This window comes from Pleurodeles waltl, chromosome 10, assembly GCF_031143425.1.
Source record: "Pleurodeles waltl isolate 20211129_DDA chromosome 10, aPleWal1.hap1.20221129, whole genome shotgun sequence".
Taxonomy (NCBI): Eukaryota; Metazoa; Chordata; class Amphibia; order Caudata; family Salamandridae; genus Pleurodeles; species Pleurodeles waltl.
Window position 1 is genome coordinate 667,666,960 of NC_090449.1, and position 14,380 is coordinate 667,681,339.

At 44.3% G+C, this 14,380-nt stretch overlaps 1 protein-coding gene across 2 annotated transcripts in view; it reads left to right on the forward strand.

Moving 5' to 3' along the window:
* The window catches only part of DYNC2I1 (dynein 2 intermediate chain 1), a 436,420-nt gene that overhangs the window by 270,489 nt on the left and 151,551 nt on the right, over nt 1-14,380 (forward strand). For both annotated transcript variants that reach the window (XM_069211167.1, XM_069211168.1), the window contains one exon: nt 5,242-5,404. In XM_069211167.1, the coding sequence (XP_069067268.1) occupies nt 5,242-5,404 (163 nt within the window). The remainder of the gene's footprint in view (nt 1-5,241; nt 5,405-14,380) is intronic.

Below are 14,380 nucleotides of genomic sequence, written 5' to 3' on the forward strand. Positions count from 1 at the left end.
CTTCACCATGTGGGCTCCATCATGTCCTTCCAGTACATCATAGACAGATAAAGTATAGGCGCTGGCCAATTTTTGACACGCAGCACAATACAACTTGAGTTGCACGTCACTTGGAACGCAAGGGACGCTGAGCCTCCCCTGTCCACTGCATTGCATGTGCACCTAAAAAACAACAGCATGCGCCGCACAATTATCATCCAATACATAGCCCTCACGTCACCTCTGCCGGGACACGCAACGGGGGCTCAAGCCAAGTTGGACGTGCTGTAGTCCCAACCCACTTCAAACAAATCTTGGTCCTTGACACTCCATACGGTGAAAGATGTGTCCCTTAACCCCAGATTCCGCTTTACACAATTTAAATATGTACACCAAGCCTATCTTTCCCCTCAGCGGATTATGCCTATGTAACCCACCCTGACCCTGGACTGTCCTAGGTATCACCTACTAGGTACAGGCTTCTATCATATGTTCTGGGAATGTCTGATATTACAAACAGTCTGCCAAGTGGTCAATGTCACAGTGGCTGAACTCGCGAAGCTCTCCCTCACACCAACACCTGAGTCATGTTTGCTGGGATTACACACCTGGGCGAAGGAAGACAAACACAGTTTTGTTGACTGGCCTTTGTCCTGTTTAAGAGACTGATAGTGATGGCATGGTAGGTGCCTGCCTGCCCCCCTCACCCCACCTCCACTGCTGGCTGGCTATGCTGTTGACTGGGATGAGAGCAGAGGCCAACATCCTTAGGATGCCCCGCATGCGAGGAGACTCATGCACGGGTGGTGAGTGTTGGCATGCGTTCCTATTACATGTAGAGGTAAAAAAATATCACACAACTTCCCTGAGCCACACTGCACTGAATAGCGCCCAGCCTCATACATCTGCCGTGGGTCTCCTAGCCATGTGTCGTACGGTCATAACAGGACACTTGCACAGAACCCACTGCTCACCACACTCACATTGTCAAGCTCCCCGAAAGGTCCATTTAACTTGCCCCTCCCTCTGCTATCCACAAGGGACCCTCCCTCTATTATGCACTTTCAGTCCCTGCTCCTCCTGCTGCCTTCACTGCACCCAGGCCAGACGACCCCTAGCACAGTTAATCCCTTCTCCACCCTGCCACATCACACAACATTGCACATATTCCACACAAGCAGACTCCACGATTCTACTTGTTTGATTTCATTGCTAATATGGTTGCTTAGACTGGTACAAACCATGTTGTGATATTGTGGACTGTATTACTATGTTCAGATGTTTTCCTGTAAGGACATGTTGCAGCATACCTTCATGCTTTTATAGACCTGTGGCATTGTTATTGTACCATGTTTGGAACTTTAATAAAATACATTTAAAAAAAGAATGCTCTGTAATCCTGCAAGCTTTTGGGGAACTGTTACAGTGGTTTCTGATTTATTTGGAAGGGAGTTGGACAAGAACCCCAACTCTACTTGCTGGGCTTCATGTCTGAGTCATAAAAAAGCAAATAGGAGTGTAGGGTTGTAGATTTGACACTGATGATGTAAGTGCTGAATTGCAGTGTCTTGAAAGTCGGCTTTGACTCCTTCACTTGAAGGCTGGATGCAGGATTTGAAAGAATGGGCTGTTGCGGCCACAATACCATATGCAGACAGCAGGGTAAGACATTCGGGTGCTGTTTGTTGATTCACATAAATAGTGAAGTCAGAAGGTAAATGAGTTGTAAGGCCACTTAGAGTACAGGCGTGAATCCAAAGGACAATAGAAATGGTGCCCTTAGAGCTGCTTATCAGGGTATAGATCCTGTGGAAGTGAGTAGCTGGGTAATCCACAGCTGATGTGGCCAGTACATTGATGGAGGGTGCAAGGATCAGTAGGAAGGTGGATGGTTTTCTTCAAAAGGATACGTGTTAATGGCTGTCAGTGCAAGGAATATGGAGCTACAGAGCTAAATATGATAAAGGTGGCCATATGAGGAGGAATTCCTGGCATTCAAATACCAATTGATACTACCCGGCATTGAAAAGTTGTAACTTGAAGGTCTTTGGGAGTTGTTTGTTTTCTTTGTTTTACATACTTATTGGAACACATGATTACTTTTGGGCCTGAAGGCCTAGGTGCAGCATATAAACAGTCATTTCTGTACGTGTAATGTTGGAACAGATGTTCTTAGCCCTGCCTCTTTAATTGTATGAACCATCTTTGTGATACTTGAAATATATGTTACATGTAAAATCTAATAAAAAGTATGTTTTAAAAAAGGTCTGATTTAGAGTTTGGCAGACTGGTTGCTCTTATCACAAAAGTGACAGGTATTCTGTCTGCCTTATTACAAGTGCAATAGGATACAATGCTAAAATCTTAATCAGACCCCAAAACATGCAGTGTATAAATTCCTACCTTGAAGTGTTTGTTGCAAAAGAGACTACCTCAATATCCCGGTGGTGCTTTGGTAATATTTATCCCAACCCTAAGGAAAGAAATGATGAGCCAAGTAGTGCATTTTTCAGCAGTTTTGCTATGAAGATTCTCAGCTGAGTCCTAGCGAATCACTGACAAATACTACATTGTTTCCAAGAGATTTGTGAAAGCACACTTGAGAATATTTCAAAGAACTCCTGATTTGTAAGGAAGGTGCAAGAATTCTCCTTTTAAGAAACCCTTTGAAAAAGGGATCCAGTCCACCAAAGCAGTGTGTTCTAAAGAACCTCTTCCCCAAACAAATTAGGTATAAATCATATGTATTTTATGCAGTTCTGAAAAGTAATTAATGAACTATACAACTTATTACTTACCTCATTCATTGATTAGGTTAGTACTTTCATCAATTTTCTACATTTTAGATCCACAACATATTATATACGGCACAAGACAAGGCTTAAGTGCTCCGTCGAGTCACTCAACCTAATATACTCCGTCCTCGCAACGCAATAGAGCTCAGTGGTTGACTATCCAGACATCAGGCTTTGCTTATGGTGGACTTTAAAAAGGCATATGATTCTGAGAAATTGAAATTACCTCTTTACCCTCCTAGATCACTTTAGGTTTGGCCCTTAATTGTTCAGGTACGTATGCATCCTCTACACCGACCTCCTGGAGAGGGTACATGTTGGAGGGGCAGTGTCTGATTGGTTCCCTATAGGAAGGGGCGCTTGACAGGGATGTTCCCTTTCTCCTCTATCATTTGCTTTGGCCATAGAGCCCTTGGTGAGATGAGTGCTGGTGGATGCCTTGTTTCCCGGTTTTCGGTGGTCCCCAGAGGTCACCGATAGGATTTCCCTCCATGCTGTATGCTGATGATGTCCTGCTGTTTTTGGATAATCCACAGGAGACAGGACAACATGCTCTCCAGATCCTTTGGTGTTTGGCTTTCACTCCGGTCTTCTAATGAACACAACTAAGTCCTCCATATACCCCATCTCTTCATGTCCTCAGACTATGTCTTGGGCACCTGGACTGCAGGTGCGTCCAATTGGTTTTTAATACCTGGGAGTCTTTGTTATCGAAGATGGGTGAAGGTCGTAGAACTCCAGCTTTCAGCCCCTACTTGACTTGTCTGTCTCTGCAAAGATATTATGTTCAGGTCCTCCCCCACTGTCCCTACTGGACCGTAAGACCATATCTGTCCAGACTTCTCTGTCAGCTCCAAAATTCCCATTTGCGCTATACCGGACCTTCTTTGCTGAGGTCAGTGCTCTGATCCGTGACTTGCTATAGAATGGGGGTGTCCCTCGGATCTCCCTCAATGAATGCTGCCACCATTCCTTTGATAGGGGTATTCCTGATGTCCTCCTCTACTATAGGGCTGCGTACCTTCTGATTGTGAACGACTGATGGTTTGAGGGATTTGAAGATCCAACTTATATGACGGGGGTAGATCATGGGTCTCAGCAACCTCCCCTATTTGCTTTAAGGGGGATGTATCCCACCTAACTTACCACACATGACAAAAGTGGTGCTGAAGATCTGGGTAGATGCAACAAAGTCCATGGGGTGGGCTGCTAGGCTTACCTTGGGGATCCCACTGTGTACGGGGATTCTGCTTCCGCAGGTTGTGGCCCTCCAGGTGTTCTCTGCTTGGGACACCATAGGCATCTCCTCGCTGGGTGGCATGCTCCATAACGGGTCCTTGAAGTCCTTTCAAGACCTTCAAGCTGAGTTTCAATTACTCAGCAGTCAGTTTTTCCGGCATGTGTTGGGTCCATACCTGCAATTGGTCACAGCCATACCTGAATTCTCTCCCTTGGAAGCAAAGTCCTACTTACTGATATCAAGGAACATAACTTATCCTCCATCTATCAGACCCTACTTCGTAAACAACCTGATCCAGTGGTCATGGTGGGAGCATTGTGAAATCGGGACCTTGGGCCGCTGGAGGAAGAGGACTGGATGGATGCATTGGCTGCCCCCAGAGGCGGTGAGGGCGTCACAGTTCCTCTTGATTCAACTTAGATTTTTAAAACCGCACTTGCTACACTAGATTATGCCTGTTTAGTATGGGGCTAAGTGCAACGGGGTGCTGCTTGCCTGCGATGCTCTATATTGTGATTTGATACACACATTCTAGCATTGTCCCCCTCTTTTGCCTCATTCGAATCGGGTGCTGGGCACACTTGAGTCGGAACTAGGTTTTTCAATTCCAAGAGTCTCGAAATTGATCCTCCTCCACCTCACAGATGACTTAGTGGTGAATAGGTACCAGAGGGCACTGCTCTGCCTGGGCGTGATCATTGTTCATGGAGACTTCGTTCAAACGTGGAAAATTTCAAAGGCCCCTCCTTTTAGTAAATGTACAATGGGACTGGATCAGTGCATGTGTTTGGAGAACCCTCATGTACCTTTCTTGAGACTGCCCCCCAAAATATCACAAAGTGTGTGAAGATTGGGCCGAATAAAGGGGGATCGTGCTGGTATGTTGGCCGGCTCTACCATGGTCCTTGGATGGAAGCACGCAGGTCTGTGTGTCTGATTAGCATGGGGGTTGGTAGGACTGGGTCTCTGGGACTGTGTGGTCGGGTATATCTGTATATTTTGATTTCCAGAGTCATGCTTTGTTTCTTTTTTTTTTCTTCTCCTCTCTTGTTGTAGAGTGTCATGCTTATTCCTGATTTTTATGATACGTTTGACCAAATGTGGGCGGTTTGCGGCTAAAAGCAATAAAAATGTTTTGTTTTTTTTAGAAACAAAAAGACTAGACTAAAGTAACAAATGTGTTTTGGCAGTTCAATGTTAAATAGTTTTCTTTTTGGAATATTTCAGGTCAAATGTTGCTGTTTTGGTCCTGGCAAAGCAACACTCGTATTTGCAGGAACAGCTGATGGCTCAGTAGTGGTGTGGGATCTCAGAGAAGACTCAAACATGCATCATTCTATGATGGTTGGTGATTGTAATTGGGTATTTAGATCTACAACATTTTCTACAGGTTAGTATGTGTCAGTCCATCAATGGCATTGTTATATTTTCACTTCTCAGGTATTGTGGTTGGCAATATAATGACACTAATGGAATCAGTAATTTGCTTTAATCTCTGAAGTTTAATACAACATCATAAACAGTTTACTTTTATAGTACTAGTGAGTTTATAATTGTATTGTGCTTAGTGTAGATGTTTGACCTTTTGTAAATTGCATTAACTTGTCACCAAAAGGTGAATGTGAAACTCTTTGGGGTTGGTTAAAAGTGCTTCATTAATCCAAATAGGGTGACGTACATGATATTCCTTAAACCCTATCACCAGGAGCCTCTGGATGCTTATAGCAACTGAAATGTCCAGGTGAACTAACAAAGAGTAATGAGAAATAACTGTGGGACTCAGGATTGGATTACTGATTACCCACCACCACCAGTAATTCCTCTTTATGGAGGGATATTTGCAGTCAAACTTGTTGTCCCATTAGCTTTTCCCCCTGGAGTTAGTGAGGCAGCAGTATGGGCAAAAGCTGACTTAACAAGGCTAGCACCAGGGCACTCGCTATGAGGCACTTTGTCTTCAGACCCTCCCAAAAATAGATGGCACAAGAAGATTTCATTTGAAATGCCCAATGCTCTCAAGTTAGGAAATAGTCTTTGGTCTGATTTAGAGTATGGTGGACGAGTTTCACAAAGGTGACGGATATCCTGTCTGCCGTATTACGATTCCCATAGGATATTATGGGATCTTAATATGGCAGATGGGATATCATCACATTTGTGTCAGAGTAACCCCATCCGCCAGACTAAGTCAGGCTCTCTGTCTCAAACATTGTGATGGCTGGATCCAGACAAGATGTACAAGATAGCCACTCACTATGTAAATTTATTCCATTCAGATTAACTCTTCGCAATTTATTTTATACCTTGAATATCTAGCTTGGTTCCATAACCTACTAGAACTTTGTTGAGCACTTCTTCTGTTGATGTTGATTGGATAATGTGTTTAGAGAGCACAGTACACACAAAATAACACTAACATTTTGTTCAGTCATCATAATGTCCTCTTTTTGTAGGGTTGATATTGGGGCCCCCCTAAAATAATTCAATTTGTTGCATATATTTAGAATATCCTTTCTTGTAGGCTCTCAGTATCCTAATGAGGCTAATGGATTTGGGTGGCAGAATCACCTGAATTGTGGGGAACTGAGTCCAATCCCACTCCAAATTTTGGGCTAATTTGAGTTTTCTGGCTAACTAGCAGCGCCTCATCTCTTCCCAAGAGCAGGGATGATTGTGGCAACCGAGCGCATGACAGAAATGACTCAGGGGAATCGTGGTCGATCAGATCTCGTCCTTTTCTTTCAGTTACATTAGTCTCACATTTGCAAAGACAAGCAGAGGCAGAGAATGGTTAAAAAATGTTTATTGAATGAACTACAGCTTAGATAAAATTGCATGAATTGCAATAACTAGGATGATAAAACACGCAAGAGCCAAAATGGTGACAAGAAGAAACACAAGAACAGTCCCACCATACTGTCACTATGTGTAATGTATGTGGTTCCTACCTAAGCTATGTTTGAGCACAGCGTGATGAGCCCTAATCCGCCCTTCATATTTCCCCCTTGGGAAGACATCATCCCTCATACCTGAGCAAAGAAGCCTGGTGTCTAGAAAAACACCACCCATGTACGCCTGGGATCCGGTCGTCTAATCAAGCAGCTGTAGCGAAGGCAATCAGCATGCAGTCGTTGACATCTGGCTGGAATCTCCCTCTATTGTGTATGGGACAGAGAAGTGTTTTTATAATAAAACATCTGATGTTCTGAGAAAATGTCCTCACATAAGGATGTGTATGTTTTTGTGAATGATGGAGACACAGCGTACCAATTTGCCGGCAATTCTATGGCTGCAGTCTTAAGGAAAGCACAAAGTGAAAAGAATGTCCTGCTAGAAATGCAATGCTTTCCTAGGCGAAAGAACAACTAGATAAAGAAACTAAAACAGCATCCCAAATGTGGCGTATGCTAGAAAAATAAAACAAAGCCGAATAAAATGTAACTGGGCTAAAGTGTAAAATGGCAGGTCTAGTTGCTAAAATAACGTGTCAAAAAACAAGGCTAAAATAGTTATACAACGATCCAGTCAAAAAATACAATAAAATATAAAAGTATGCCATTCAAAATTTGTGTACTGCTATGATCATCAATTAAAATAAGGTGAAAAACAAACAGCATCATAGAATGGCAGATTATTAAAAATGCACACTACAACTGGCCTCAACAGGCACCTGTCCTTCAGGTCTCTAATCAAAAATTGGGAGATCTTAAAGGCTACTGTGGGATCAGAAGTCAAATAAAGGAGGATGCACACTGTCAGACAGATATTTCCAGCCAGAAAGAGACACTTCAACCAGCAATTCCCACGCTTACCAGCCAAGGGGCGGATGTGCACAAAGTGTCTTAAGGTTTAATATGTCCCAATTTACCCCAGAGTGCATATAGGGAATAAGGTGAACAAGCCATGAGTAATTGACTTGGGGTGTAGGAAAAAGTGATTCTCAAACCAGGAATCAGCTTCCACTTATAATAATAATTAATGCACACTTCCCAATATACGTGCAAAGCAGCTGGCATTATGGGAAACAAAAAGCACACCTTTCTGCACAATTGGAAGCTCAAAAAACAGATTCTTTGTTTTTGAAATGTCTCATCTGTAGACTGGTACAATGGAAAACATTTTACGTTCGGTCAGAGGACCTCAGGAGGTGGCACTTTTGTGTTGTTGCATTAGTGTCACCAGCAGGACATAACAAATTGTCAGTATCATATATGTTCTCTTTATACAAGACAATACAAAGCATTTCTTTGGCGCAAGAGCTACCAAAAAGGTGTCCCACCGCTTGCAGTAGAACTAATTGAGTCAGAGGTATCAAAAGACTAACTATTAGGAGGAGTCGAACAAGTAGGTTTTTAGATTCTTCCTGAAAATTGATTCAGAGAGTGAACTTTTAAGGGTCAGAGCCAAGGCATTCCACAATCTGACTGCCAAGTTGGAAAAAGAGCGACCCTCGCTCCTGGCCTTATATATATAGGTATAGAAAATAGTTTGCAGTGGTTGGAGCACAAAGAGCATTATTGCATCAAAACTTTAAACTTATTCCTGAGGTAGCAGGGACCTTTTTGGTTGAAGATTTGAAGTACAAAAGTAAGAGCCTTAAATTGTATTCTGCTTTTAATAGGCAGCCAATGGAGTTGTTGCATGTGGTTTGAAATAGAAATCCAAGGAGAAATCTTAAAGTCAAAAGGGCCACTGCATTTTGAATAATCTGAATACGTTGGATCAGAGAATTCAGGAGGCGTAAATACAGACTATTAAAGTTATTCAATTTTGAAGTAATACAGGCATGGTCAATGGTTCTTTGGTCATCCATAGGAATGAGGTATAGCATACGTCTCAGTTATTTCATAGTCTGGAAACTGTAACTAAACAAGGCCTTGATCTGTGATTCAAAATTTATCTCAGAATCAAACTTGACCTCTTGGTTCCCTTTTCTACACCAGTGTGTAGGACTCTGAAACTCTCTGGGATCAGTGCTAAAATTGGCATCCAGCATTTGAAACAGCTGAGGAAGTTGGAATTTCTTTGACATTCCATGAGCAAAGAGCCTTTGGCGATCAAGAGCTGCAGCAAATAGCCAAGGTGTGTGATGCTTGCTTGTAACAACCTGTTGCTGCGTTTTTTTCTTTTTTTTTTCTTCTTTTTTTACACTTCTTTGTCTCAGCCTAATTGAGTCCTGGCTAAGGATGTGCCAAGACCCAACGGAGGTGGTGAGCTTGTCAGTCAGATAGGCAGGGGGACCGGTTGTGGTGGTGTTTGTAAATGATACAACTTGTTTTGAAGATGCATGCTGACAACGTGAGCCAGTGGAGTCCCATCATGGTCGAGGTGCTGAGGTCATATTTGTTCAGGCTCTTGATGAGGTGTGCTGAGGCGTTTAAGTTTACCCTTAACAAGTGGGGACACTGTGGCGTCTGCCGGTACAAGGGCCTGAAGAGTAAACCTGAAGTTGCATTCTGGGATGAATGTTTTTTCTTAATTAATTAAAGAGATCTGGTACCAGGCCTTCTTTATTTTCTTAGCAATGTCTTTCTTAAGGTTGAAGTTTGGACCCTTGAGTTTTAGAGTGATTCCAAGTGTCTGGGCATTAAGTGAAAGCTAGGGTTTAAATATTTCCCAGTTCATATCATTGATACAGGTAGACTGGTTTCTACTTGATGAATAGTAGAAATCGGATCTTGAGCTTCAGCTAGATGCTGGACATTCAGGACTGGATGAATTGCAGATAGTGTTTCAGGCTTTGGATGTTTGAAGAAAAATAATCTTTGAAGTAGACTTGTCTGACATCTGCCTGTTTCTTAATATGAATGCTATTATTGGTGAGCAGAGTGCTAAAGTGGTCCATCTTCAGTTAGAAAATGAAAGGGAAAAGATGGGACCCTATATTGTTTCATAGGTGATAGGCATCATCTGGGACTTAGAGTTCCTGATGTGAATGAATTAGTGTCTGTTGGATGGGTAGAAGAAAATCAGTGAAGGATGCTGTCTGTGAATCCCATTTGAGTCTTCTGGATTTGGCTCAGGGAGGGATGATGATGGGATGACTGATGGTATCCAAGGCAGCTTAGGGGTCCAGCACTATGTTATAATGTGGAGTTTAGTTTTACTACAATAGCAGCTGGCCTCACTGATGCTACTGTGTCTGTTCCACAGTGTAGATCAAGTTACCGTGCCACTGGCCACTTGATTGTTTGATTAGTTTGTTACCTTAACCCATTGATTTTAGAGTCGTGAATTCCTCTCAAGGCATGGCCAACTGTGAGAAGCCTTGGCAGAGAGTCCAATCTAGATGTAACGTTTCTATGAGTCTATGGTAAAGTTAACTGTATCTTTGCTAACCCCCAATCAATGCCTTTGGTTCCAAAGCAACAGTGGCTTCACAAATTGTAATACTTACACAGACTAATGAGAGTCAATCCCATTCTGAGAAACTCTTGGACATTTAGATTTAGAGAATTAATTTTTCTCTGTACGTTTCTACAGAATCTGAGGCTTTGAAAATGTCCTTGCCAATATTTGTGGAATGGCAGCTTCTTTCCTGGTTAAATCAAGGTACCGACCTATGGTAGGAAATTGTTTTTGTTTGATCACACAACCATTCTGGTGGCTCTGAATTGGCCTAGGATGGTTTTGTAAATAGACCATCTGATAGAGACTTCTAGGCGCAGATTCCTTAACTTAGAATTTTCCCCAGGCATGAGACTGGATCTGGAGGTTTGTGGCTTCATTCAGATTTGCATCTGCCTCATCTATGTTGAAAATGACATGAAATGCATGGTACTTGTTAGAAATGGGGCCTTTGGTTGACAGTCAGGTTACCCCCTGTTCAAGCAAGGACCCTCACTCTAGACAGGATAAAAGAGAATCACCCTCAGCTAACCCCTGCTTACCCCATTTGTAGCTTGGCAGAGCAGTAGGCTTAACTTCAGAGTGCTAGGTGTAAAGTATTTGTACCAACACACACAGTAAGTGAAAGAAAAAACTACAAAATGACAAACAGGGTTTAGAAACATAGGAAATACTCAAGTCAAGTTATCAGTTAAAAGGTAAAAAGAGTTGTTATGTAGTTTAAAACACACACTAACACTGTTAGCGTGAAAATGTACCTTGGGTGCGTCAAAAATAACCCCACACTGGTGAGTGTGTGTCAAAAAGGGCTCGCGATGCGTCGATTTAACTCACGAGCAAGACCTAGCGTCATTTCTCCTCCCCTTTGGTCAGACGCGTCGTTTCTTCTTTCCGTAGGAGAGCGAAGCGTTGATCTGGTCAGCACTCTTGGGTCCGGGCAGGCCTTGCATTGTTTTTACACGCCCAGCGGTACTTGTGTCGGAAATCCAGCCGCACGATGATTAAAAAAACGTGCAGTGCGGGTTTCGATCTCCGAGTCTCCATCAGCGATGCCGCGTGTCGTTTCCCCAGCTCCGTGCGTCGATTCTTCAGTCGCGTTTACGCCGAGTGTCGACTTTCAGCCGCAGAGCCGGCGGCGCATCGTTTCTTCAGCCGCAGATCGGAGTCGCGTTGATCTTTTCCCAACACAGCGCTCAATGCGTGGATTTCCTCCTCTTAGGCTGCCAACTTCTTCTTTCAGGGTCCCAGGAACTGGATGGGCACCACAGGGCAGAATAGGAGTCTCTCCAGAGACTCCAGGTGCTGGCAGAGAGAAGTCTTTGCTGTCCCTGAGACTTCAAACAAAAGGAGGCAAGCTCTAAATCAAGCCCTTGGAGATCTTCACAAGATGGAAGGCACACAAAGTCTAGTCTTTGTCCTCTTACTCTGGCAGAAGCAGCAACTGCAGGATAGCTCCACAAAGCACAGTCACAGACAGGGCAGGTCTTCAGCTCTTCTCCAGGCAGAGGTTTCTCTTGTTTCCAGAAGTATCATCAGGATATGCAAGCTACACCCCAGCTCCCTTTGTGTCACTGTCTAGTGTGAGGTGCAACCAGCCCAACTGTCAAACTGACCCAGACAGGGAATCCACAAACAGGCAGAATCTCCGAAATGGTATAGGCAAGAAAATGCTCACTTTCTAAAAGTGGCATTCTCAAACATACAATCTTAAAATCAACTTTTTTACTTAAATTGTGAGCTCAGAGACCCCAAACTCCACATGTCCATCGCTCCCAAAGGGAACCTACACTTTATTCATTAACCTCTGAGAGGGACAGGCCTTGACACAGTGAAAAACGAATTTAGCCATATTTCACTGTCAGGACATATAAAACACATTGCTTTATGTCCTACCTTTACCATACCCTGCACCCTGCCCTTGGGGCTCCCTAGGGCCTACCTTAGGGGTGCCTTACATGTAAGACAAGGGAAGGTTTAGGCCTGGCAAGTGGGTACACTTGCCAAGTCGAATTTACAGTTAAAACTGCACACACAGACACTTCAGTGGCAGGTCTGAGACATGATTACAGAGCTACTTATGTGGGTGGCACAACCAGTGCTGCAGGCCCACTAGTAGTATTCAATTTACAGGCCCTGGCACCTCTAGTGCACTTTACTAGGGACTTACTAGTAAATCAGATAAGCCAATCATGGATAAGCCAATTACATACACATTTTGTAAAGGAGCACTTGCACTTTAGCACTGGTTAGCAGTAGTAAAGTGCACAGAGTAACAAAAAGAGCAAAATCAGAGTCCAGCACACATCAACAACCTGGGGAACAGAGGCAAAAAGTTAAGGGAGGCTGTAGGAAGTTGGCTCTGTATATACTATTTCAAAGTAAGAAATAGTTTGCACAGAGTCCAATGGTTCCCCTTAGAGGTAAGATTAGATATTTCTAATGCTCTATTTTGTGGTAGTGTGGTCGAACAGTAGGCTTATCAGAGGGTAGTGTTAAGCATTTGTTGTACACACACAGGCAGTAAATGAGGAACACACACTCAAAGACTTAATCCAGGCCAATAGGTTTTTATATTGAAAAATATATGTTTTTAGTTTATTGTAAGAACCACAGGTTCAAGATTTACATTAAACACTTTAAATGCAAGGTACTTCACTTAGATACTTTAGGAACTTGGAATAAAAGCAATATTGTATACAGTCTTTGTAAAAATGGCAATAACCTATTTTCGAAGTGGACACAGTGCAGAAATCAACAGTTCCTGGGGAGGTAAGTAAAGGTTAGATTAGGAGGTAAGTAAAACACTTACAAGTCTCAGTTCTGGGGCATAAGCAGCCCACCGTTGGGGGTTCAAGGCAACCCCAAAGTTACCACACCAGCAGCTCAGGGCCGGTCAGGTGCAGAGGTCAAACAGGTGCCCAAAACACATAGGCACCTATGGAGAACAGGGGTACTCCGGTTCCAGTCTGCCAGCAGTTAAGTACCTGCGTTCTTGGGGGGGGGGGGGACAGACCAGGGGGGGTTCGTAGAGCACTGGGGGGGGACACAAGTAGGCACACAAAACACACCCTCAGTGGCACAGGGGCGGCCGGGTGCAGTGGGCAAACCAGGCGTCGGGTTTTGTATTGGTTTCAATGGAGGGACCCAGGGGTCACTCTAGCGGTGCAGGCAGGCACAGGGGGGGCTTCTCGGGACAGCCACCACCTGGGCAAGGTAGAGGGTCGCCTGGGGGTCACTCCTGCACTGAAATTTGGTTCCTTCAGGTCCTAGGGGCTGCGGGTGCAGTGTTGGTTCTAGGCGTCGGGTCCCTTGTTACAGGCAGTCGCGGTCAGGGGGAGCCTCTGGATTCTCTCTGCAGGTGTCGCTGTGGGGGCTTAGCGGGGTCGTCTCTGGTTACTCACTGGCTCGCAGTCGCTGGGGAGTCCTCCCTGGGATGTTGGTTCCCTTAATCTCGAGCCGGGGGCGTCTGGTGCAGAGTGTGAAGCCTTACGCTTCTGGCGGGAAACACGCAGTCTTGGAAAGTTGTTTCTCTGTTGCAAAGAAGTAGCTGGTTTTGAACAGGGCCGCTGTTCAGGGGAGTTTCTTGGTCCTTTAGTCCAAGGCAGTCCTCTGAGGCTTCAGAGGTCACTGGTCCCTGTCGGATGCGTCGCTGGAGCAGGTTTTCGAAGTTGGAGACAGGCCAGTAGGGCTGGGGCCAAAGCAGTTGTCGTCTTCCTCCTTCTTTGCAGGATTGTAGGTCAGCAGTCCTTCTTGTTTCTTCAGGTTGCAGGAATCTGATTTCTTGGGATCTGGGGAGCCCCTAAATACTGAATTTAGGGGTGTGTTTAGGTCTGGGAGGGCAGTAGCCAATGGCTACTGTCCTTGAGGGTGGCTACACCTCCCTGTGGGGAGGGGCGCACATCCACAATCGTATTGGGGGAATCCTCCATACTTAAGATGGAGGATTTCTAAAGGCAGGGGCCACCTCAGCTCAGGGCACCTTAGGGGCTGTCCTGACTGGTGGGTGACTCCTCCTTGT